The 26543-nt window shown below is 51.2% G+C and overlaps 1 protein-coding gene across 1 annotated transcript in view; it reads right to left on the bottom strand.

Annotated features, from left to right (window-relative positions):
* Positions 1–5022, bottom strand: part of OPRD1 (opioid receptor delta 1) — a 31162-nt gene extending 26140 nt beyond the window's left edge. The window contains exon 1 of the mRNA XM_045859355.1: positions 4623–5022. Within this exon, the coding sequence (XP_045715311.1) occupies positions 4623–4849 (227 nt within the window). The 5' untranslated portion in view covers positions 4850–5022. The remainder of the gene's footprint in view (positions 1–4622) is intronic.
* Between the last annotated feature and the right edge of the window lie 21521 nt (positions 5023–26543).

Here is a 26543-nt window from a genome sequence, read left to right as displayed (position 1 = left end):
TAGGGGCACTGGGTCTGTGGACCCCGACCCAGGCCACAAGAGAGTGGAGGGAGACAAAAGGGAAGGAGTTTATGCTGGGCCCCCAAAATCAAGATGGGGACTCAGAGCCCCCAATCCTGAAAAGCTGACACCTGAGCACCTCCCAGCAAACCGTGGCACCTGGGTAGTAGACAGAGGGGACACCGGAACCTGTCACAATCTGCCCCAGCCCACGGTGCCTGGCTCAACCCTAAGCCTCCCAGCTCCGAGCTGCAGTCACCTGGGTTAGGAGGGAAAATATGATGCTTTACCAACATCATCTTATTTTCAGGGCAAAGGGCCTAGGAGGCAGGTACTAGAATCTACGTTTTGGGGTTGAAGAAACTGGGATGCAGAGTGGCCCTCCAGCTTGCTCAAAGATCTTCGCAGGTGGCAGAGCCAGCATTTAGTCCAGGGAGTCCTGAGCTGAGGGAGACATCGAGGGGCAGAGAAGCCCAGAGCCTAACACAGAGAATCGGAGGGACGGGAGGGGGCGGGGGTTGAGGGCGGGGTCGGAGTGGTAAGAGAAATAGCGGGGTGCCAACATGCAGAAACCAGGAGCAGGGAGAGGCGGAGGCTGGGAAACAGAGCAGGCTGCAGCACAGACAAGAGGCCAAGTGGAGAAGCACAGACTCTGTGTACCCACCTGGACGCTGGGGCAGGCAGACCAGGAAGATCTGGGCCAGGCAGAGGGAAGACGGGGTGACATGTCAGAAATGGGGGGGCTCCCACTAAGCTCTTCACGCCCCATCTTGCCCAGAGGGCTGCCAAAGGGAACTCTGTGACACCAGCCCTGTGCAGGGCACTGACTCCGCCCGGAAACAGGGGCTGCCCAGCATCTGTTCTGAGGACCCACAGGGTCACCGGCCAGCCGAACTCTCATCACAGGACTGGGGAGTGACGCTCTGCTTGGGGAGCAGATGTCACCCTGAAAAATCCTGCTCACTCTTCAGGAACCACGGGCTGTTTCCCCAGAGGCCCTTCTCTGCATCCCGGAGGAGGAGTGGGCCCCTCAGGCAGGCCCATGAGGTGGGGAGAGATGCGGGACACAGGAGGAAAAGGAGTAGAGATGCTTCGTGACGTCCGGTTCTGAGAGCCCTGAGTTCCTGTCTTCCAGTGCCTCGTCCACATCCTCTTCCCACCAGAAGCCCCTCCCTCAGCTGTTCACTCAGTTACCCCCTCCCCATCCATCAGCTCCTCGGAGACCTCTTCTGAGCTCCCCTCTCCGGGGAGACCCCCATTGTGGGCTCCCAAGCCCCCGCAGATTCTTCCACAGCTACAAATTTAAGCTTGTTGGGTAACGAGGCAATGAATGCCGACCCTCCCACCAGACTCTAAGCTCCATAAGGGCAGGGTTTTTTTTCCCCCATCTCCTCATCTCAGCATCCAGCACAGAGCAGCCATAGGATTTTCTTGAACTAGTTAACTCTTTCCATTCCTTCACACAGACACCCTCCCTGTTCTCAAAGAGCTTGAAAGGCTCAGAGACAACATGTTATCATATTTAATGCTCACGACACAGGATGCGTTGCATTCCCACTTTGCAGGCAAAGAAACGGGCTTCAGAAGTGAAGTCGCTAGCCCCAGTACACAGCGAGCATGTGGCTTCAAAGTCAGGATTTGAACTTAGACGTCTGGCTTCAGAGCCCCAGCTGTGACACTATACCGCCCTGCTGTCCTGCCCCAAGGGTCCTCCGGAGCTTCCCTCGCAAACCTTCCCTTCCCTTCCTCCACCCCCCAAACTGCCTAAGCTCAAGACTGACAAGCATAATTCATTCATTCATTCATTCATTCATTCATCCGACCAATCAACTGACTCCCTTACTGGTTGTGCCAGGCCCCACATGGGGGGCCAGAGAGACAGATAGAGCAGAGGCTTCTCTCTGTCCTGGGCTCCCCTCTCCCCATTGCTCTTGGGATTTTGCCCCAAGGCAGCCACCCTGTCCCTAGTCTCCCAGTCAGTGGGGAAGGACTAACTTCAAGCCTCCCTCATCCCTCCCCCAAAGGACAGCAGCCTAAAATATATGGGGCCAAACAATGTATAGGCTCACCGTCCTCTGTCCCCATCACTCTCTGAGGGTTGGTTCTAGGACAAGAGGAGGGACCGGTTCGGCCTCCTCCTTCCATGCATTTCTTTGACTGTCCCCTATCCCAGGCAGCTCTGAGGAAAGTTCCGGACTTGGAGTCACAAGACCAGGGTTCAGCTCCACGTCTAGCTGGCAGTGGGCCTTTAGAACAAGTCACCCTGCCTCTCTCCGAACCACAGACTCCTCATCTGTAAAACAGGGACGATGACAAGGATTCTAATGCTTACCTGACAGGGAGGTAGGTGAGGACTGAGTCATCCAGACCCAGATATACGCTTATCACACAGACGGTCGGCCAGGGAAACGCCTTAGCAAAGTGGGCGCCCGGGGGTGCTTAGCTGCACTGCTGGCAAGATGCATTTGATGAGGCGATTTGGGGAAGGTCGGTTGGGGGTACCCGGAGCAGGCTGAGCCCAGGGCCTTCCCTGAGAAGACCCTTGGAAATGAGAGGCCTTCCCCTAGTTCAAGGGCAGTGGGGGCGCTGAGCTCATCAGCCCACCAGCCAGAGGCCCTGGGACTGGGGCTGCACACATTGACGCTCAGCTTTTCCCAGGCTAGAGCACCAAGGACCCCGCAAGAGAGGGTATATGCCAGGACCCTGGAGCCCTCAGAACAGTAGCTACTGTCAGGCCCACCTTAGGGCGAGTGCCTCCCTCACTCTGGAAAATCCCTCCTCTTCATCACACAGACAGCTCCCACTGTGGGGTCCAGGCACCTGGCCAGCTGCATCATATATGCTCTTCCATCGACGCCGCACAAAAGCCCTGTTGAAGAACGTCCTATTATTACCCCATTCTATAGATGAAGACAGTGAGGCTCGAAGAGACTAAGTGACTTACCCAAGTCCCAAAGCCAGTGCGCGGCAGAGCCGGGGTTAAAGCATTCACTGACTGGCCCAACTCTAACCCCTATACTATCCCCAAAGGCAAAGTGGAGAGAATCACTGACAGGAACACAAAGCAGAGATCAGTGCTGCCTGTGTTGGGGGAATTTGCCCACGGTAGCTGGGGATGAGTCACGGAAAACACAGGAAATTCTTGCATCTTCCACTCTTCCTGGGGGAGCAAAGATCCCCCAGAGATCACGGATGTCAAAGCCCCCTCAACACCCACACCCCCCTCCCAATACTGTACTCCAGCACTCTGTGCTCCGTCCTGCAGAGACGCGGTACTTCCCAGCGGGGGAGACCAGTGTCTGTCCTTCAGACAGAGAAACAGAGGCCGGTGGGAAGTGGGGCAGGGAGCGTTGCCCTCGCTCAGACGGGCATCAGTGACTGCGCTGAGACCACAGTTCACATCTCCCACTTCTGAGTCCACCATTGCCCCCCGCCCTGCCCGGTGGCACCACGGCCCAGAGAGGTTAAGGGCTGTGCCCTCGATCACCCAGCACAGAGGACCCATTTTCAACTAGTGGTAAATACCAGGACATCTTTGTTGTTATAAGACTAGGAGTTTCTTTCAATCCTTTTGACCCGGTCTGAACGAGCAGAGCTGGGTCGGGCGGGGGTGGGGGGCTGCTTGTGGGGCAAGTCAATGGTGTTTCAGACTCCCTGAGAGGTTCACAGATACCGAGGAGAGAGCCTCACTTCCTGATGCGAAAGTACAAACTCCAGCCCAAGCAAACCACTGATGCCTTTGGTTAAAAAAAAAAAAAAAAAACCCTATGCGAGGAGAAAATGGGAAGGGCATGTGTGAAGAGCATCTCAGGCCTCTGGAACTCACATCCAGAGCTCCTGACCAGATGGCCACTGGGGACAGGAGCAAAGACCAGACTGGCTGACCCCGAGAGGATGCCCTCTGTGCCCAGGAACCATGGGCTCTCCATCCCCAAACACACACGAGTGCACAAACGCAAGTGTCCAAGGCCACTCTGGATGTCCCCCTCCCTCTAGGGTGTCAGGGGTTTGACAAGAAATGACACATAGTCACGTTCTCGTACAGAGAGAATCACAAACTGACAGTGTGGGATAAGCACACACCAGCACAGGGACCACCATGGATGATCACCAAGTGTGATTTGGTGAGTGCCCCTACAGCATGGAGCAGACACACACACACACACACACACACACACACACACTCCTGTCGCCCCAGCTGCAGAGACAGCCTGTACACAGCTGTCTCCCCAGAGGCCCAGGGCACCTCGGGCATCTCTGCCCACCCCTATGTGTTTCAGAGGTCCAAGCAAACAGAGTATTTGTACTGTCACAAACACAGATTCACCCACTCACAAACTGGCAGATACACAAACTGTTGCCAAAAAGTCCCACATTGCCTGATGCAGAGGCAAGGGAATGCCAACAGATGATCAAATGTTATTTAAACACACACACACCGCAAATTTCAGCGTTCTCCTTTCAATGGAAGTGGTCTTCGCGCTTGGCCCCCATGCGCCCCCTGCAGGAGGTACCGAGGCCCGGGAGGTGGTGGGGTCTGGGGTCCGAGGTCAGGGTCCCAAATGTGCAGTCCCTGCACTACCCCGGTCCAGGCCCGTGACACCACTCGGCAGCGGACTCACCGGACGATGCCGAACATGACGAGCACGTTGCCCAGCAGCCCCACGGCGCACACCGCTGAGTACAACGCAGTGATGGCGATTGCCAGGGCGAGGGACGAGGCGCTGCGGGCGCCCGGCGGCCCCGACGCATTGGTGCCAGCGCTGGGCAAGGCGCTGGGGAAGGCGTCCGAAGCGGTGGCGAGGAGCAGGGACTGCAGCTCGGTGTCAGTGGAAGTGGCCGACTCCATGGCGGGCGGGCGGCCAGCGCCGTGTTCCTCTCCACCGTGCGCCCTGGGCGCAGAGACCAGGCGCGAAGAGAGCTCCAAGGGCCGAGGCAGAGGCCACGACGCCGCCGGCTGCAGCGCCCTGGCCGCCTCGCTCCCTCCGCGCCTCCTTCGCCCGCCTTGCCGCCCGCACCAAACCTTCCCCGGAGCTCTCCCGCCCGCTCTCCTCGCCCGGAGCGCTCTGAGCTGAGAGCCGATGCGGGCTCCTCGGACGCGCCCGCCGCGCGCACCACGTGGCCCGGAGGCGGCCTCCAGTCTGCTCCCGAGACCGGGGGCGGGCGCTGCACCACCGGCTTGGAGCTGGGCCGAGGAAGCTCCTTAATTCCTCCCTAGAGACACTCCGCGGGCTCGGGTGTACCCCACCCCAGCCCTAACTCACCCCCCACTGTACCTACGCCACCCTCACCCCACACACCGCTTTAACGGCTGCTTGGAGTCAGGAGGACCTAAAGGTGAATCACGCCTCTCGCCCCAGCACTGACCAATAATGACCTTGAGTGAGTCACTTAACCTCTCTCAACTTCATTAGCTTCATCTGTAAAAGGGTAATCACACCACCTGGCTCAGAGGGTTGTTGGGGAGATTAAGATGATGCGAGTCAGGAACTGGCTCAGTGCCAGCACACAGTAAGTGCTTCGTGAATAAGCATTATTTCCCGGGGTTTTCTTGCACCCCATTCCTTCACTCAACAGATTTTGGAGGGGATGCTGAGTGTGAGAACCAGGTACTATTGGGGATCTGCTAGTGCACAAAACCAGGTGCGGCCCCTACCTTATGGGGCTCACAGACCAGGAGGGGAGAGACAACAATCCTACAGTCACACCAATGAAGATATAGTTACAAGCTGAGGAGAATGAAGGAAAGCAAGGCTTTCCTGTGGGAGGAAAAAAAAAAAGAAAGCCGGATGGCTTCCCATAGGAAATGACACTCAGGGTGAGAGGTGAAGTGTGGGGAGCAACCGACTTAGAGAAGAAGCCAGGAAAGAGCATTCCAGACAAAGCCGCCAGGCATCCACATGTGCAGAGACACGGCGGGCAGAGGGAGTGAACGGAGGCCAGGAAGAGGGGAAGGGGGGCAGGGAGCCGATGTGGAGAGAACGGAATGAGGTGGTGGACAGCGGCTCCATGGCCACTGGCAGAGGGTCATTTTGCATACTCCTCCCTTAACGCGGCCTGCCCACACCCAAAGCCATCCTCCATCTTGGGGCTCCCGTCCTTGCCCAAACATTCTCTCCACTAACCATTTCTCTGTTCTGGGCACTGTGATAAGCACTTTATACGTGCACCAGCGCTTCAAAGTAGATTCTGTGATGTGTCCCCATTTTACAGATGAGAAGACTAGACTAGACAATAAATGATCCCATATGGCAATTATTTCTGAGTTTGCTTCCTCCTTGGGGAAATGAGGCCTGGTTGATCCCTGCACCCAATAAAGGGCTGGGGTCACAGGAGACACTCGGAAAATGATGGTTAGAGGAATAAAGGTGGGTGATGGTTAGGCGAATAAAAGTGGATGAATGGAGTGGGACCGCACTGGGGTTCCTGAGCTCTCTCTAGGCTTTAGAGTGATACTCTTGGCCCTGAGAGTGGCTGGGCAAGGACCCCTCACCCATATCACTCTCTGGCTGGAGTCATCCATCCACATGCAAGGCTCTTACCCTTTCCCAGAAAAAAACAAAGGATTCCCAAGTTCACCCTCCCCTCCATTCTCTCTGCCCCCACCCCCAGCTGCTGTCCGAGCCCCTTGATCAGCCACAGTAGACTCCTCCCCGCAAGACTTTCCCATTTATCACCTAAGGACTCATCAGAGAGGTGGTTTTTGCTCTGTGGTCAGATGTGCTGCCGAAACTCTCTCCCCTGTACCGAAGGCCTTGTACTCAGAGACTTTTCTGGTGCCAGGGGAAAGAAACTGGAACAGGAAAGAGGAGGCCGATGTTATAAGAGTTCTGGCCCCCTCCCAACCCTCGCAACAAGCCACATTTTCTCCTCCCTCAGGACAGTTGCGCACTCTATTTCTTCTACTCGGAAGGCTCAGCAACGTCCCCAGGTCAGTGCTACTCGTCCTTCAGGTTTCAGCTTAAAAGTCACTTCGCTCACTGCCCCTCACTCCGCCAACCGGATCAGGGACCCTTGTCATTTGTTCTCGTGGCACCGTGCGCCTCTTCTTCACAGAATGTCCCACGTATCACTTGGGCAGTCCCTGGGTTTCTGTGTGTCACTTTTACGACAGGTCCTATGCACGCCTGTGCCCCCTACCTTAGTACAGTGCTGGCGCTCAGTGAGTGAGTGATTGACTAGGAAGCTCAATTTCAGCTTTGGTGAGCTCCCATTTTGGTGAAGGAGACGGAACAGACACAGCTTCCTACAGACCTAGTAATTCTTCTAAGGAACTAAAACCCTTTGCGTAAACTCTGCAATCACGTCTTCCTTGGAACTGAAATACCAGATCCCAGCTCCAGGCCTGCGCTTGGCTTTTGGCCATCACCGAGCGAGGCTATCCTCGCTCCTTGGCCTTGCGTTTGGGGCCCTCCAAGTGTGGTCCTGACCAGGGTTTATTTCTGTCCTCTTCCGACTCCGTGCCCTGTTCCCAACCCCAAAGGCATGCTCCAGCCACACTGGGCTGAAAGGAATTTTTAAAAACTGCATTTTGCAATGTTTTGTGAGTCTCTCCTGGGTACAGAGATGCTTTGTTGGAAACCTGTAGCTATGGTGGAGGCAAAAGGCAGAGAAAGATTCGCTTCACTTCCCTAAGCCTCAGGCGTCTCATCTATCAGGTAGAGAGCGGGGTGGGACTGGGTGAGGGGCGGGGGGGAAGCTGATGTTCTGCCAACTGAGAAAGGCTGCCTCAGCATCATTGTCAAACCATGAGGACGAGTGAGACCGCTGCTCTCTTAAAGGGGCTCACCATCAAGAAGCTGTGAAAGATATGGAAATGACCGAGTACATGAGTAAAATATCATAATTGCCAAAAAACATGTGTGCTGTTATGGACAGCGCCTTTTAAGAGTCTGCTCTGAACAGAAGAAGGAGTCAGCCGTCTGCAACCCGGAACAGAGCCCTCACTGGGACCCATCTATACTGGCACCCTGGTCCTGGCCTTTCAGGGTCCAGAACTGTGAGAAATAAATTTCTGTTGTGTATAAGCCACTCAGTCTATGGTGCTTCGTTATGCAGCCTAAGCTAAGACACATGCCAAGTGCATGTCCATTGCCCCCATTAAGGACATTTTGGAAGAATGAGTGGAAACTTGAAAGGCATCTAAAGGGGATTCCACCCTGACTGGTGTTGGCTCAGTGGACTGAGCGCAGGTCTGTGAACCAAAGGGTCACTGGTTCGATTCCCAGTCAGGGCAGGCCAGGTCCCCAGTAGGGGGTGTGCTAGGGCAACCACACATTGATGTTTCCCTCTCTTTCTCTCTCCCTTCCCCTCTGTCTAAAAACAAATAAAATCTTTTTAAAAGTAAACAAAATAAAGGGGATTCCCCAATAGCCTCCCAAAGTGAGTACCTTGACGAAATCAACCCTCGGATGTGAGCATTCTAGTCTATTTGCCTTTAAAAGGCAGTCTCATTTCTGTGGTCACAACTCATAACGATCCTTTGGCTACCATCTATAGAGAGCTTGCTATGTACCAGGCACTGCGCCCAGCGCTTTGTGGGTTGTCTCCTTTAATCCTCATCGGCCCTAGAGGTGTAAGGTCCTACTGTTATTGTTCCATTTTGCAGAGGTTAGGTTACCTGCCCAAGCCCGGTACCACTGTGATGCCACTCCAAAAGCCAGTCTCCCGACTACCACACCATGTCGCCTGTCAGAGCAAAGACTAGAGAGTCACCCCCATAAAACACAAGAACTCGTTGCTTCTGCTTCTGCTTCTGCTTCTGCTTGGCAGAGTTTCCCCCTTGAGTTTGCCCCTGCATCTGGCCAAGCACAGAGTAGACACAGCCCCTCACAGCTGGGTGACAGAATGGTAGCCCAGGCTTGGCGTGGGGCTCGTCCTCATCCTTGATTTCAGGGGGAAAAACAAACACATACATGCATGGGAAATCCCAAGCCAACCAGGGGCATCAGAAGATGTCAGCGGTGGAGAAACAGAAATCGCAGAAGGAGTCAGAGCAGAAAGGAACTCCCTGGGGAAGCTATTAACAATTTAGTACGTGGGAATGTGGCTCCCACCTGCCAAAGAGACAGATCCGCCTGATGGAAAATACAGCGACTCCTCCGAGTGAGCGGGCAGCTCCCCTGGGTTGCCTTTCAGTCTGGCTCCATCTGCAAGCCCCAAGAGGGGGAGGACCTTAACAATAACCATAAAATAATAACCACTTACATTTGCAAAGCACTTTTGACTTTCCAAAGCACTTCCAGATTGATGACTTCATCCTATCTTGACACCATCTGGATACACGGGGAGGTCAGGTTTCATTATCTTCCTACAGCTGGGAAGACAGACATCGAGAGAGCCTGACCAAGATCCCCAAGGATACATAGCAAACCGGGGAAAGAAATAGGGTTGATACTTTCCATCTAGTTCTCAAGCCAGAAATCTGAGAGACATTCTCAACTCCCCTCTCTCTTTCCCCCAATCCCTCACTTCTCACCAATCAGTAAGTCCTGTCCATTCTTCCTAGATGACCCCCAAATCCTGCCACTGTCCTTTACTCTTACTACTGTCTTCCAAGATAGCTACTGAAATTGCCCTGAAGAGATCTCCCTGCGGCCGGGCTCGCCGCCTTCAAGCAGTGACGATGGCTGCAGGGTGCTCCACGCTGTACCTCTTTCTACCTCGCTAGCCCCGGTACCAACTCTCCCTTCACACACTATGTTCCAACCAAAATAAACTGCTCGTGGGTCTACAGCCTGCTTCTCTCACCTGCAGGTTAATCTAAGTGGTTAAGAGGGGTACTTTGGCATCAGACTGGTTGAATCTGAAATCCCAGCTCAGTCACTTACTGGTTGCATGTTACTCCTCTGAGTTTCATAAAATGGTGACAACAAAAGTATTTGCTTTATAGCGCCTGGCATACAGGTGGTGCTCAATACATGTCAGTGGCCACTATGATGATGGTTCCTCTCTGCCTGGAGCATGGCACTGCAGGCTCCCCGGCCCCTTTGTCACCTGACCCACCCCTGTGCCCCCACCCTGTCCCAGAGACGTCCTTGCCTCCTCCCCTAGATTAGCCCAGATGAGCTTCTATCACGCACCATCTGTTCCCTTAGAGTGTGTCTCCTTCCTGGAAGCACAGTCGGGTGCCGGCCTCCTGGAAAACCACCCCACCCAGATGCTGCTGGGAAACCTGAGTGTCAGGAGGAGAGAATGGAGCTGAAGAGGAAAGGTGGCCGAGGCAGGAGAGAGTTGGACTCCCAGAGAAGGGGAGGCCAGAGAAGGTTGTAAGTTCTTTGAGTGAAGACTTGGATGGGTAAGAAGAGCCTGAAATTTTCTGCAACAAGTTCAGGATCAAAGGAGCAAAGCTAGTTTCCCACTTTCTAATGGACCCTTGGGGTTTAGACAAAAACACCTCAGAGGTGACCTTGATGGGCCATGTGCCAAAGGTCTTTGCCCCATGTTTCCTGGATCATGCAAACCTCAGGGAGGAGGACCAGACCACCCTGCCCAGCCCCAGCCCCAGTGACTGTCACAGGATTCCGCAACCCTGGCAGATGGGGGCAGAGGCAGAGTTTATTCAATTAATTTATTTATTTTTAAGTTGCCTTTGCATCTTAGTTGCGTGGAGGAAATGCATATACCCGCTGGAGGAGACGTCATGAGGCCCAGACCAGGCATCGAGTAAAGACAGATGAAAAAGGAAGGTGACCTGGAGAAACCAAAGCTGCCAAACCTCCCTCCCCCTCCCCGCGCCTGGGTCAGCCCGCTGCCCAGACACTGTCAGCCGTCTGCCCAACAACCACATCTTTGCCTTATTCCATGTGGTTGTACCGGTCAGGGGTAGGGGTAGTCCCTTGATTTGGGGGGAAGGAAGCCTGTTCTCTACTTCAGGGGATGAGTTGGCCTAAATAACTCATGGTGATCTGTGGCAAAATAGTCACAGTTCTTCATTATTTTCTTTTTTATACATATTTTATTGATTATGCTATTGCAGTTGTCCCATTACCCCCCCTTCACTCCCCTCCTCCCTGCTCACCCTCTCCCACCCACATCCCCCCCTTTAGTTCATGTCCATGTGTCATAAGTTCTTTAGCTTCTACATTTCCCATACTATTCTTGCCCTCCCCCTGTCTATTTTCTACCTACCATCTATGCTACTTATTCTCTGTACCTTTCCCCCTCTCTCCTCCTCCCACTCCCCTGTTGCTAACCCTACATGTGATCTCCATTTCTGTGGTTCTGTTCCTGTTCTAGTTGTTTGCTTGGTTTGCTTTTGTTTTTGTTTTAGGTGTGGTTGTTAATAACTGTGAGTTTGCTGTCATTTTACTATACATGCTTTTTATCTTCTTTTTCTTAGATAAGTCCCTTTAACATTTCATATAATAAGGGCTTGGTGATGACGAACTCCTTTAACTTGACCTTATCTGAGAAGCGCTTTATCTGCCCTTCCATTCTAAATGAAAGCTTTGCTGGATAGAGCAATCTTGGATATAGGTCCTTGCCTTTCAGGACTTGCAATATTTCTTTCCAGCCCCTTCTTGCTTGTAGGGTCTCTTTTGAGAAATCAGCTGACAGTCTGATGGGAACTCCTTTGTAGGTTACTATCTCCTTATCTCTTGCTGCTTCTAGGATTCTCTCCTTCATTTTTACCTTGGCTAATGTAATTATGATGTGCCTTGGTGTGTTCCTTCTTGGGTCCGGCTTGTTTGGGATTCTCTGAGCTTCCTGGACTTCCTGGAAGTCTATTTCCTTTGCCAGATTGGGGAAGTTCTCCTTTATTACTTGTTCAAATAACTTCTCCACTTGTTGTTTTTCCTCTTCTCCTTCTGGTACCCCTATAATTCGGATGTTGGAACGTTTAAAGATGTCTTGGAGGTTCCTAAGCCTCTCCTCATTTTTCTGAATTCTTATTTCTTCATTCTTTTCTGATTGTATATTTTTTTCTTCCTTCTGGTCCACTCCATTGATCTAGTTTTCTTCCCATCACTATTGGTTCCCTGTGCATTTTTCTTCATTTCACTTAGTGTTCCCTTCATTTTTCATCTAATTTGCAACCAAAATAAACCAATTCTGTGAGCATCCTGATTACCAGTGCTTTGAACTGTGCATCTGATAGGTGGGCTATCTCTTGGTTGATTGAAAGTATTGGCTCTGGGACTTTGATTTGTTTTTCCATTTGAGCCATTTTTGGGGATGCGAGGGTCTGGTCACACCTGTTACATAGGAGGGTTGGAGTCTTAGGTGTTCACCAGGGCGGGACAACCACATCACTGGGTTGTGACGCTGTATGTGGGGGCGGGGTCTGAGGGAGAATAATGGCACTTGCTCCGCTCTCTGTTGGACCTCAGTCCCTTTTGCCACGTCCCCCAAGCAAACTGGGTCCCTCTGGTGCCATTTCCCAAGTCGGTGGGCTTGTGCACATTTTAGGACCCCATGGGTCTTTCCAACAACCTCTCCTGTGAGAATGGGAATCTCTCCCTGAGCCTCAACCCCCACAGGTGTTTTCAATCAGTGCCCCAAGGCTCTATTTCCCAGCCCTGGGATCCTGGGTTGCGCGCAGTGCCTTGCTTCACAATCACCGCCTCTCTGGGTCTGCTGGTTGCTACCCTTCGGCCAGGGTCTGCCAGCTACTGCTTGCACACCCCAGATGCCTTACGCACCCGGTCCCAACCCTCTCTGCTCTCTGCGCTGAGACCTGCCAGGCCCAGCTGCCCAACTCTGCCCCTCCTACTGGTCTGGATGAACATGTCTATTTTAACTTCTTGGTTGTCCGACTTCCATACAATTCAATTTTCTGTCAGTTATGGTTGTTATTCTGTTTCTAAATTGTTGTTGTCCCTATCTTGGTTGTGCAAGGAGGCACAGTGTGTCTACCTATGCCCCCATCTTGGCTGGAAGTAAAGAGCTCTTCATTACTTTCTGCATGTACATCCTTCACGATATGACTTTGCAGCTTTTCCCATCAAGCAGTGGAGTCTATTTCCCCACCCCTCATACCTGGGTTGGCCTTGTGACTTGCTCAGGGATGGAAATGACAGTACCAGTTCAGAGTCCAGGCCTCAAGGGGCCTTGCATTCTTCCACCCAATCTCTTGGAACCTGTCGCTGCCATGGAAATGAATTTGGCCTAGCCTGCTGAATTAGAGACCCAATTACCTGGCATCCTAGTTGACAATCAGGCAACACCAGACATGTGAATGAGTGAGGCCATCCTAGAGCAGGAAACCACCAACAGACCCAACAGCTGACCACAGGTGCACGAGCAAGCCCAGCCAAGATCAGCCAGGCCTGGCTCACATCACAGAACTACTCAGCTATCCATAGACAGCTGTTGTTTCAAGCCACTAGGTTTTGAGATGATTTATTAAGCAGGAGCCATCATAATACATACTTTCCTACATCAGTGATTGGTCTGAGGGGATATGTAGCCAATGAAGTATAAAGAGAAATCTGCTGGCAGACTTTTTTTCTGTTATAAAAAGCAAAGCCCCATCAGAGGAAAGCTGTCTGACCAAACCCCTTGGGATGCTGGTATGATGCCTAGAGCTGTAACAGCCATCCTGAAATCAAGAAGCAATAAGCACGAGGATGAAAAACTAATGTGGTGCCCTGACTGGTGTGGCTCAGTGGGTTGGGCACCATCCTGCAAACTGAAAGATCACTGGTTCGATTCCCTCGCACACCCCTGGGTTGTGTGCAAGGTCCCCAAATGGGGGCATATGAGAGGCAATAGAGTGATGTTTTTCTCTCTCTTTCTCCCTCCCTTCCCCCTCTCTAAAAATAAATAAATAAAATTGTTTAAAAAAAAAAGAAAAACTAATGTGGGGAGGTTTTCTGTAAAAAGACACAAAACTCCTGAGTCTTTGGTGATGATGCTGAGCTCTTAGTACACCAGCTCTGGACTGCCTGCTTCAAGACCTCTTGCTTAAGCCACTCCTTAATGGCTTGTCATTTTTTGTTGTTGTCATCACTTGCAGCTTAAAGCCTTCCTAAAGGGTGTACCAGTGTTTGGGTAACATCCCAATAAGAGTGACCCAGGAATAAACACACATGGTTTATTGGCATGAATATGTCTTTGTTTTGAGACTGGGAGGTGGAATTTTGTGACTAAGAGTGTGGACCCTGGCCCCGGCCAGTGTGGCTCAGTTGGTGGAACATCGTCTCACAAACCAAAAGCTCATGGGTGCAATTCCCAGTCTGGGTACATGTCTGTGTTGGGAGTTCAGTCCCTGACTGGCATGTGTACAGGGGGCAACCAGTTATTATTTCTATGTCACAATGATGTTTCTCTCCCTCTGTTTCTCCCTCTTTCCCTCTCTGGAATCAATAAAAGAAAAAAAATTGAGAGTATGGGCCCTGGGTTCAAGCACTGGGTCTGTCATATGGTAGTTATGTGACTCTGATAAGTGTATCAACTTCACCAAGCTTCAATTCCCTTACCTGCTAAGAGGAAAGGATAATAATACATATTTTATAGGATTGTGAAGGAGATGAATGAGGTGTTGCAAATACAGAATTTGTTGTGCTGCCTGACCCGTTGGAAGCATTCAGTGAGCTCTTGTCTTAGCTGTTACTATTATTGCAATAACCATGTTTGTATCAACCTTCCTTCCTCCATCTTGTGAGGCAAGATTTAGAGGAATCCACCCCTGGGATTTAGCCAGTGCTGGGTATATGTACTGAATAGCGGGCTGGGTTCTGCCCGGAGGTAATTCACAAGGGTCAAATTGTAGGATTCGTTTGTTCAGAGTGGAAGGTAACAAGGGGAGGAATTAGAAGGGACTTTAAACATGAGTGAGCAGCAGCAGGGGAGGGACAGTGGCTAGGAGGAGAGTGTGGGGTAGGCTCAAAGTTCCCCAGCCCAGTGCCAACTAGACCTGCATGAATAGAGGCCTAGGTGTCCAGGCAGAAAGCCAGGGACTTCCGCGACGTGGGCCCCAACAGCCCAGGTGACCAAGGGTGACCCAGTGGGAGAAGGCCTTCTCCAGTGCTCCACTCTGAGCACCGTGCACAGGGCCCCCACGCCAGCCTCCGGGGGGCAGCGAGCCAACCACACAATGGTGCAAGTGAACGCACTGCGCTCTGTCTCCTGTCTTTAATCAAGCCGTCATTTTCCTTAGACAAAGTTCAGTTCTTCCCTTTCCTCTCCCTACTTTTTTTTTCTCTGCTTATTTCCTTCAGCTTCTCACTCCATCCCCAACCTCGTCCTCCTCCCCACTTGGAGTTCCCATTCCCTCCACCAGAGTCCCTAAGGCCGCCCACTTCCTTCTCTCCTCCTTCCCCCTCAGTGATTACTCTCAGGAGCATGGCTACTGCCCATCTCTCATCTCCACACTCGGATGCAGAGGGTGTTAAAATTGCTTTCAGTTGACCTTGTCAGATGAGTACAGCCCCCTTCTTCAAGGTATCCTTCTCTCCCTGCCCATCCCTGGCCCCCCCAAGCCTGTCCCCATGAAGCCTGGGCAGGACCCTGAACCAGAGGTGGGTGCTGGGAACACAGCCTCAGTGCTGCCAGCCCCACCCTCGTGGACCAGTCTGCCCTCAGAGGTCAGAGACGTCTCTCCCTCTCTCCCTCTCCCGCAAAGGACCATCAGGCTTGGCGTGCTGGCTTCCTGGCTGGGTCTAGAGCCATTCTGGCAGGGTGGTCGGAGCCCTAGGACAGCAGTCTGTCACCAACTGCACAGAATTCAGACCTGGAAAAGAAATTAGGCACCATCTCCTTTCAGTTACAGAAAAAGATGCTGAGAACTAACGTGGTAAAGCCCGTTAGCAGCAGAGTCAAGGCCAGAACCCATGCCTCCTGAATCTGGCAACAATGCGCTGTCCCCCACATCGCGCAGGGTGACCTCGGGCAACTGCACTTCTTCAAATGACAGGCACTTCTGGAAGCACTTTTATGTGTGTGATTTGATTTGATCTTTCACCTGATTCTTTCAGGGAAGGAGGGTCATGATCCCCAGTTTACAGGTGAGGAGTCCCGGGCTCAGAGCAGTTCAGGAGCTTGCCGCCTGTCATGCAGGGGCTGGACTGGAACGCAGGTCTCTCTGACTCCAGAGACCCTCCTGACCAAGGCATAAAACCTCTTTGTCAAACACTAAGCACCCTGGGCCTCAGTTTCCTTGCCTGTGAAATGGAGGAATTGGGCTCCAAGGTCCCAAGAGCCACCTGGGAGGCACTGAAAGGAATTTGGAGGAGAGGCAGCCTATTTGAAAGTTGCTTGCATTATTGGGAGGATTTCTCTGTTTTCCCCATTTGCTTCAAAACAGCTCGCCCCCAGGTTTACACTGAGAGGAGCCTAGGGAAGGTGCCATGGTAACAACAGCGGCTCCAGGCGAGAGCTGAATTCGCCTGACTTACCCAGACTGGCAAACCCAGTGACCTTAAGCCTGCTGTCCCCAAGGGAGTCAGGGCAGAGCCAGGGCCTGCCCAGAGGACCTGAATCAGACCACGGGGCACCCAGGGAGGGGTTGAGCAGCCTGCACTCTGCCCCCGAGATCCTGCTGCTCAGGCAAAGAGCATGGGTTCGAGGCCTGAAAACGAGCCCCTGTGGCCAGATCTGCAGCGTGTAAACTTTGGGATCTTGGGCAAATCACTTACGCTCTCTGAACCTGAAGAGCCTTTTTCTTCTTCTCACCTCGTATATAGAATATGTACAAAATAAATAGCAGCTGCTATTATTGTTATTATCATTACTAATATCTAAATTCTGAAGAGTTGGACGCCCAGCAGAAAATGAACTTGAAAATGCTTTCTATACTGCAGCACCACACAAGTGCAAGAGGTTATCGTCACCCACTAAGAATATTCGCACTCCCCTGGTTGTCTAGAACCCTCTGTTGCACGTAATAATCGAACCGAGCACTTTCCGTACAAAAGACACGTGTTTGGGGAGAAGTACAAAGACAAACTGTCCACGAAACTTTACACTCCAGAAGGAAACATACCAGGTAGACGGGAGGAAACAAAAAGTGTCAGAGGAGAGGGTCAGATGAAGTTGTTGGGAGTTGAGAGATAGAACCTGCATACCAAGCTGGGAAGGGTTTCCTGGGGCACAGCCAAGTGGGCAGGTCACATCCTCAGTGTCTGCCCCTGCTGCACGCAGGACTGCAGACACCTCTGAGTGCACGCAGTTCCTGGGTCACCATTATTGAAAGACATTGTCTCTATCAATTGGGACTTGCTGCAAGTAACAGAAACCCTCTGCAGCTCATGTAAGTGGACGAAGGGGATTTATTGCAAGGAAATGGGTGTCTGAGAATCCACGCCGGTGGGGGGTGTAGTAGGCTGGCTTTGGGAAGGCCCAGGGGCCAAGACGAGAATCAGTCCCGGCACTCACCCTCTGTTCCCCAGCTCTCCTCTGTTCTCCTCTCTGCAGACCAGCCTTCTCTTCCGCTGCAGCCACAGCAACTAAATTCTCATCTTTAACACTCAGCCTGGCACATAGCACATAGTGCGACCACTACCCTGGTTTGCCTGGGACTCTTCTAGCTTCACCTCGTACACCTCTCAACTCTGGGACAAACGGGAGGGTTGGACACCCTAACACCAGCTGCTCAGACTACGTTTGAGTTAATGTTCTAGCGCCAGCCGCAAGCAGGAATAGGGTTTGAATCCACACTCAGTGGCCCCAGGAGAAGGAAACGTGATTGGTCCTGCTTAAGTCAGATGACCATCCTGGTCCAAAGCGCATGGCAGGATACTTGGCTTGAAGAGTACAAACACAGCTTCCAGGGACCAGCAGCCTTGGAGGGTGCAAGTTCCTGGAGAAAGTAGGGATGGAGTCATTGGTTCGTGGTCCAGGCAGATTCCCCCAAAAGGGTGTCAGCTATAATTTCTGCCTCCTCCCAAAACAATGAACTCTTCAGGGGAAAGAACTATCCCTATTTATCTTTGTAGCCCCAGAACCTAGCATATGCCCAACAGAACGTGCCTTGGCACTGCTGTTGCCTCTGCCTAGAAGGTTCTTCCCCGAGTCCCCATGTTTCTGGCTCCTCTAACCCGTTCAGGTCCCTCTTCAAACGCCGGCAGTGAGCTCCAGTGAAAATTACGTCTCTCCCCCACCCCGGCGCTATCTTTCACATCTGCCTATTTGCAACCTGTTATTACTTCCTGGCTTTCTTCCCAGAGCTTACCACCACCTGAAATTATCTTGTTCACGTACTGGCTTGAGTTGTATCTGTTTTCCCAATACTAGAATGTGAGCTCCAGAAGGGCAGGCACCTTAACTCTCTTGCTCATCACGGTGTCCTCAATGCAAAGACAGTACCTGCCACCTCCTAGGTGCTTAAGAAATATTTGTCGAATAAAAAAAAAAAATGAAATGTAGAAGAGGGGGGCGTTGCATCTCAGGTGCGATAACAGCACCAGGTGCATCGCGGAGGAGGGAATTAATTGCAGGGTCTGTGCTGGGAAGAGGAAGGAGCTCAGCGTGGCTGGAGCCGGAGGGGAAAGAACACAAAGGGAACTGGATGAGGATTTGATGCGTAGATTAGTGGGTCAGGGCCTCATCTCCACACCAGAGTGTCCCGCCCTCATCTGATTCATGCCTGCAAGGAGAAGGTTTTAGGTGAGGCTCCTCTTTTTGTAAAAGAGTAAATGTTCAGTTGGTTCAGGTCACACAGGAAGAGAACATTTCTATCCAAAGGCACACTTTTTAATAATGCCTGGGAGGAGCTTTTTGTAACGACCCCAGTCATGCATGTAGACCTTTGCGGAATATAACGTGTGTGCAGGAGACTGTCTCCTGTGCTCCGACAACAGCCCCGGGGGCCGCACAGGGCTGGCTCTGGCCCCCATTTCAAGAAGACGTGGAAAGAACAGCGGCCTGCACCCGCTTCAGAAGACCGGGCCTTGTATTTGTCAGCGGTGTGATGCAGGCGAGATTCTCACCCTCCGAAAGTCAATTCATTGGTTCAGACACTCCTTCCACAAATAGTCTCTGTGTGACTGTTGCGACGGTTAATTTTACATGTCATGGGCCACGGTGCACAGATATTCAGTCAGACATTGCTCTGGAGGTTTCTGGGAACGAGGTTTCTAGGGTGAGATTAGCATTTAATTTGGTGGACTTTGGGGAAAGCAGATTGCCCTCCAGAATGTGGGTGGGCCTCAGCCAATCCGCTGAAGAACTGAATAGAACAAAAGCCTGACCGCCCACAAGCAAGAGGGAACTCTCCAGCTTGACCGCCTTCGATTCAGATCACGTCAGCTCTTCCCCACAGATTTTGGACTTGTCAGCCTCCATAACCACATGAGCCAATTTCTTAAAATAAATCTTTCCCTCTACATACACATATCCTATTGGCCCAGTTTCTCTGGAGAGCCCTGACTAAGACAGCCTACTATGTGATTAATTCTGAAGACAGAGCAGTGAGCAAAACTGACACGGTCTGTGGCTTCATTGAGTCCCCATTCTAGTGGGAGAAGGAAGCAACAAATAAAAAACAAATGCGACATTAAACACATTAATTAGAGACGTCTGCCAGTGCATAGAACCCCAGGGCGTAGCTCCGACCGACCTAGAGGCCTGGCCAGGTGAACAGTGGGGCAGAGCAGCTTCAGGCCAGGGCCACAGCTCCCATTTCAGTTCCCTCTTCTGTAAAACGGGAAAAAGAGTATCAGCTCTGCTGTCACAGAGATTGTATAGAATGAGCTCATTTTTGTTTAAGAAAAAAAAAGAAAGAAAAGAAAAATGATGGATACGTCTAGCAGGATGGAAGGAATTGTCTGTCCCCTTAACAGATGGCAGCAGGCTCCTTAGGGGGAGGACTGTCTCTCTTTAAGACAACACTCTGATGAACCACCTGAGACAGGGAGTGCGCATGCTCTTCCCAGGGCATTTGCTCTCAGACCAGCCTGTAAGAGAGATGCACGAGGAGAACCCGGGAGGGAGCCACAAGGCAGAGAGGAGAGGAAGCAAGGCAGGAGGTGGAGGCGAAGGACTCAGAGACTTTTCTTAACAGCGTGTCAACATTCAATGCTAAATGCTTTGTACTCTGGTCCGGTAACCCCATACTTTGTCCCTCCTACCTTAGGGGTGTTTGGAATACACACGTGACTTCCTGTGCATGGGGATGCTTCTGGAAATGGAGGAAAGGAGCTAAATTCCAAGTCTCAGTTACCACCAGGCTTGTCGCTCCAGGCATTAGACACCAGAACAGCCACAGGATGCGGAGCAGAGAGGAAGAATTCCACGGAGTCAGGAAGGAGGAGCCAGAGGTGACTGTGCCCACTTGCGCCCCCTGGACAAACTTTGTTTTGAGAAGGGAATTAGAATTTCCACTGGGCACAGACTAAAGTGTTCAAGACATTCTATCTCAACCTTTGGACTCCAGTTGAGTTCCAGGTGACCTGGATATGAATGCAGAAGAAAACAAAGTGAGGAAATCTTGACCCAAAAATGCTAACAGGAGCTATTTCTGGATGATGGAATAATGTGATTTTGTTTACTTTATATATATATATTATATACATATATATATATATACTCACACACACACATATATATCTTTATGCAACTGTAAATCCCTTACAATAAGCAGAAAAAACAACAACACTTCTTTCATTTCTTATAAATAAATAAATCTCCTGCTGCCAATCCCACCGAAGTGGCCGAGACAGCAGGTCTCTCCTCGCCGGGAGGGGCCGTGGAGAGGGGCTGGGAAGGTCCGCCGAGTCTCTGTCTTCCACTGCAGTTGGAAACGTGACTCATCTCTTCTTCAGACTTGCACGTTGCCCACCTCCCCGCCTCTCTCCTCAATGAGAGTGACAGGCACCCAACTGTCCTGTTCTCTCCAGAGAGCTCATTCCAGGCCACTTGCCTGCCAGACCCGGAGCTGCCTCCCACTCCCTGCAAGGCTAGACAGATTAACAAGGTGGGTGTTCATTTCCATCTTTCTCCTCCCAGCTGCATACCCAGGCCTGGGTTCCGGAGAAGGCCTCATCTCTCTGCAGCCTCCAGGGCCCCCTGAAGCCTCCAGCCTCTGCTGCCCACAGGCTCTGACGTCAGAGACGGCTGCAGTCCTCCCAGGAAGCCAGGGCTCCCCTCCCTCCCCGCTCCCCCTCCTGGAGGCCCCGCTCTAAGCCTGCAGCCTGGCAGCCCAGGTCACAGAGACTCCTTCTCACCTGCTCCCACAGGGCCAGCCTCCTCCAATGATGGTCCAGGCGAAATCGGGTCACAAAGAGCATTTGGGGAAGGGCAGGGTTGAAAGGGAAAAGGTAAGAAAAGCAGAGTTAAATGCAGGAGTATTTTAGTAGGTCGTCCAAGTGACAAAAACTATTATCAAGATGAAGACAGTTGTAACCTGGCTCCCCCTTTCGCTGAACATCAGAACCACGCAGCTCGATCTTTCCCTCTGAGTGAGTGCAGGGAGGCTAGTCTTCCTGCCAACACTCCTGAGGGCTCCCGGAGGAGAGGGACTTTAATAATAATAATAATAATAATAATAATAATAATAATAATAATAATAATAACAACAACAACAACACCAACAGCAATAATAAAAGTAATAATGTTCTGTATTTACTGGTTCCTTATTAGGTTCTACATGAATTTGCCTCTTTTAATCCTATTTGAACGCAAAACGGCAGTTTCAGGTGGTTGAACCGAAGTCTACGAGACAGGCTCTATACTAAGCAATATACAGACAGTATGTCGTCCCATCCGCATGGCAGCCCTATGAGGTAGAGACTGTTCTGCTCACAGAACAGAGAGTAGAACTGAGGCTCAGGGAGGGTGAGGTCACACAGCTTATAAGGTAGAGCCAGGAACCAAAACGAGACTGTCTAAATCCTAAACTCGTAGTAGTTTAACCACAGTCATGCGCCTCGTGTGCATGGCATGTGAACAGCTGCTCCGGTGTCCTTCCTGGTGGCTCCTGGCTGCCCTGTGAGCACGTTCTCAGGCTGCTGCCACACTCCCGGTCACCTCCACCCAAAGACGGGGCCACTCTTCCTCTCTTCAGTGCCCCGGCAGCACCAGGCCCAGGCTGTTCCCCGGTTGTGGCAGCTAACGAGTCTTGCTGACAACTTGGGTAAGTCACAAAGAAGTTGCAATTCGGTAAAGAAAACTCAAAACTGATGTCCCACCAGAACACACAAGCATAGACATCTTAAAGCCCTACAGTCGTGGCTCTCTGGTCCCTCAGGCTTCCCACAGCCCCGCCACAGCCCCTGCCACCCCAGGGGGCCTTCCCTGTTCAGATCAGGTCTCCTGTCCCTGCTTTCTTCTTTTTCTTTAATAATGTTCCTTTTTAATTTTATTTATTTATTTTTAGAGAGGGAAGGGAGGGAGAGAGAGAGAGAGAGAGAGAGAGAAACATCAATGTGCGGTTGCTGGGGGTTATGGCCTGCAACCCAGGCATGTACCTTGGCTGGGAACCGAACCTGGGACACTTTGGTTCCCAGCCCGCGCTCAATCCACTGAGCTACGCCAGCCAGGGCTCCCTGCTTTCTTCTTTATGACCAAACCAGGCCCCCCAAAGAAAGGAAACAAGAACAGCATTTATAACCAAACGAAAGGAACAACAGCAACACAAAACAACAAGCTACCCACCTTGTCACCCAAAGAAGACGTCCCCTTTGTCTCGGGTGCAAAGTGCTCAGTCAGCTCTCCTGGCCTCAGCTGTCCCTCCACATTCGTTCCCAGACTCGCTCTGCATCACCAGAAGCCAAGTAGGTGCAGTGGTCAAAAAACAACAGTCTCCCACCAACATGAGGTCTGCCCGAGCACACAAAATGCTACCAGGCTACACTTATTGTTCTTATATATTTTTTAATTTTATTTAGTTATTTTTAGGGAGGGGGAGGGAGGGAGAAAGAGAGGGAGAGAAACATCGATCCCTTGCCTCTCGCACACACCCAACAGGAGATGGAACTCCCACCCCAGGCATGTGCCCTGCCCGGCAATCAACGGGCAACCTTTCCCTTTTCAGGACGACGCCCAGCCAACTGAGCCACGCCAGCCAGGGCTCCGGTTTTCCTTCAGTTTCTATGAGCTATTTGATAGCCTCCCAGTCCATTCCTTCTCTGCTTAAGCTACCCAGAATTGGTTTCTGTTGCTTGCGATCAATAACCGTGACTGATACCCCCGCCTCCCTCCTAGATTGCTATCAAAGGAGAGGCTGTGTACACGGTGCTTTGTGAACAGCGAAGCCCGGCAGCAATGTGATTTATCATTCCACTCCGGAGGCCCCACCCGCCTCCTCCCCTCACCCAGCTGCCTCGGACAGAAAAGAACCAGCGAAACAACTCACAATCACATTAGCCAAAAGGAATGAAGGGCCAGAAGAGCTAGCAAGGAGGCCCAAAAATAGATCACTCATGTTACACTTGATAATTACCTCCCCGAATATGACTTTTGCAATGATATAATTCCAAACTTTTTTGTGCACTGTAAACAGATGGCAAATAATCTCCAAAACCACTTACTGATGATTCCTGATTCCATTAAGGAAGTTTAAGTACTTTGTTTAGATCCTCTGTTACTGAGCCACCAAGAGAGAGAAAGTAGCCATTTCCTCCTGCAGTTCCCTCTCCAGGCCGGGCGGCCTCCGCTGTCCACTTAGCTAGAAGAAATCACTCCATCCTCTAAAGTCCTCTGGCGCAATTCTTTTTCAATATAATTTACATACAGTGAAGTGCACAAATCTTAAGTGAACTTTTGGATGAATTTTTACATATTTCGCCTGTGCCCAGGGGTCCATTACCCAGATTAAGACAGAGAACATTTCTAAAATCTCCCCCATGCCTCCTCTTAGCCAATGTCCCAGCAGAACCGTTGTTTTGATCTTTATCACCTTAGATTGGCAGTTCTAGGACTTTGTAAAAATGGAATCATGTAGTATGTACTCTTTTGCTTTTAGCTTCTTTCATTTAACAAGATTTTGAGTCCCCTGATTTTTTTCCACTCATCTTTATCACTTAGCACATGAAAGCTTCCTTCCTTATGTACATGCCCTGGTTGGACAGCTCCTCCCCCAGGGCCCTGCACAAATCAGATGCTCAATAAGCCCCCAAGTGAATTCACCAGGGAGGATCAGAACCGCAGACCCAGTTTCTCTGTCCCTCCTACCGTCTCTGTCACGAGGCTGTGCATGTCACTGACAGCTGACTGTGCGCCAGGCTCCGGGCTAAGCTCTAGACGCACGTCAGCATCGCATAGGTGCTCACAACCCTATAGGTGCAGGTATAACTTTGTCCCCATTTTCCACTTGAGGAAGCTGAAGCTCAGAGATGCTACATCACTTCCCCCAAGGTCAGCTGACTAAGAAGTGACAAAGTCAGGACTCAGACCTTGACCTGTCTGACCCAGAACCCAGGCTGCTAACCACTAACCCACAGTGCCTCGTGGTTAGCAAGGAAGCTAACATTCATGGTCCCTGTGTCCTTTGTGACAGCTCGTCGCCCCTCCCATTAACCCAGGAACACACATATTTGTATGCCTGTCTTTCTTACAGATAGGAAGGCCGAGGGTCAGAAACGTTGAGTGACTTGTTCATACAACTAACAAGTGGCCAAGGCTGGAAAGTAGGATCCCTTTCAACACAAAGCCCCTGTTGTTTGTGGGACAGCACGGGCCGCCTTTCTGTAAGATGAGCGGGCTGCCTGAAAGGGCTCTAGCAGCAAGTCTCTGCAGCTTGGGTGTTCGCTTTATCTCGAACTAGGGAGCTGTTGCAATCAACGGTCTCCTTAAAAGCACAGTCCTGCAGCACGGTGGACTTGCCTGTGCAAGGCTATCACTAGGGTGGCTATGTCTGTGGCAGCATTCAAGATGTCATCCTCAAATGTTCTAAAAACAGATCCAAGTGAAAATGACATGTCCTTTTATTCAACCAACACGAATTGAGTTAATGATATGAGTAATGCACGGTGCCGAGCATTGGGGAACAAGGCAGATCTGGTTTTCCACCTCCTGGAGCCTTGGATCCAGCGAGGGGAACAGACATGAGTGATGAAGAGCAAGTTCAGGAGCATGAGAATCTATCACAGAGGATTTTATTTACTTTTAGAGAAAGGGGAAGGGAAGGAGAAAGAGAGGGAAAGAAACATTAGTGTATATGAGAGATACATCGATTGGTTGCTTCTCACACACCCCCACTGGGGACTTGGCCAGCAACCCAGGCCTGTGCCCTGACTGAGAATCGAACCAGCGACCTTTCGGTTCACAGGCTGGTGCTCAATCCACTGAGCCACACCAGCCAGGTATCATGAAGTTTTCTAACTGAGCCTGAGAGGCATGGGAAAGCCTGAGAGAGGAAGTGAGATTTAATTTTGACCTGAATGATGACCCAGAATTAATAGTGAGGAGAGTCGAATGTGTGTCTTAGAGCAGGGAGTTCAGGCAGAGGAAACAGATGTGAAAAGAGCCTGGATCGGGAAAAGAAAAGCCTAGAGAGGGGGCTTCACGAGGACAGAGGCATTCACCTCGTTCATAGCCAGGCACCTAGTGCTACCACACCTGGCACAAACGAGGCACTCTACAAACATCTAGTTGCCCGAATGAATGAATGAATGAATGAACGCTTCACTCAAATTCAAACTAGCCGACGTGGAGTGGGGAAAAGAACAGCATGAGATGGAGCCTGAGAAGCGACATTAGCCAGATCATACAGGGTCTTAAAGATCAGAGAGTTAAAGGAGTTGAATTTTATATAAGGGAAATGGGAGAGTATTTGAGGAATTTTCAGACATGTCACGAATACTTGCATTTGAGGAGAGAATGGCCTGCAGAAGGGGCAGCTCGTGATGAAGGCAGGGGTGGGGAGGGAGAGCAGTGGAAAAATCCAGGAGACACTGGTGGAATGGAATGATCAGGACATGAGTCAAAGATGACTCACACAGGCTTCTGGCTGAAAGTTGAGGGATATGGCCATTCGCCACCATAGGGACCCTGGAGGGAAAGCAGGTTCTGTGGAGGAAGATGAGCAGTTTTTATACATGTTGAGATTAAGATGCCCAAGAAACATCCAAGTGAAAAAGTCAAGTAGGCTCTCATTGGCTGTGGAGCCTGGAGCTCAGAAAGGGAGAACTATGGAGAGGACCCTTGGCACCCAGATGGTAATTGAAACCATGGGAAAGATTACCCAGAGAGAGAATAAAACAAGGAGAGGCTAGGGCCGAGGGCTCAACCTTTCATGGCTTCAGAGAGCGATGAGAGAAGCTGGCAAACGAAACCAAGAAGAGGAGAGAGGCAGGTGGCAAACTGGGGAGCACAGGGTCACGCAAGTAGGAGGGAGAATGTTTCAAAAAGAAGCAGTTCTCAATTAAGTAAAAATGAGGGCTGAAATGTTTCCATTGGACTTAGCAATATTAAAGTGATGGATGACATCAGTTACTATGAAAATATAAGTTGTGATTTCTATTGTCTCAGCCCCAAAGAAGGAGGCCATGTGCTAGGGAGAGGAACTGGGAGTTCTCTAATAGGGCTCTGGGTGTCAGGGACCTCACAGGTTACTACAATTCTTCCCCTTTTGGCGTCAGGATTTCCTGTCTTTGGGGAAAAGAAAAGCTGTCTATGAAGATCTCCAGCCCTGGCTGGTATGGCTCACTGGACTGAGCCCT

This window comes from Phyllostomus hastatus, unplaced genomic scaffold (assembly GCF_019186645.2).
Source record: "Phyllostomus hastatus isolate PE091 unplaced genomic scaffold, TTU_PhHast_1.1 phas_scaffold_182, whole genome shotgun sequence".
Classification (NCBI taxonomy): domain Eukaryota; kingdom Metazoa; phylum Chordata; class Mammalia; order Chiroptera; family Phyllostomidae; genus Phyllostomus; species Phyllostomus hastatus.
The sequence above is the reverse complement of the archived record's forward strand: the minus strand, read 5'-3'. Positions and strand labels throughout refer to the sequence as shown.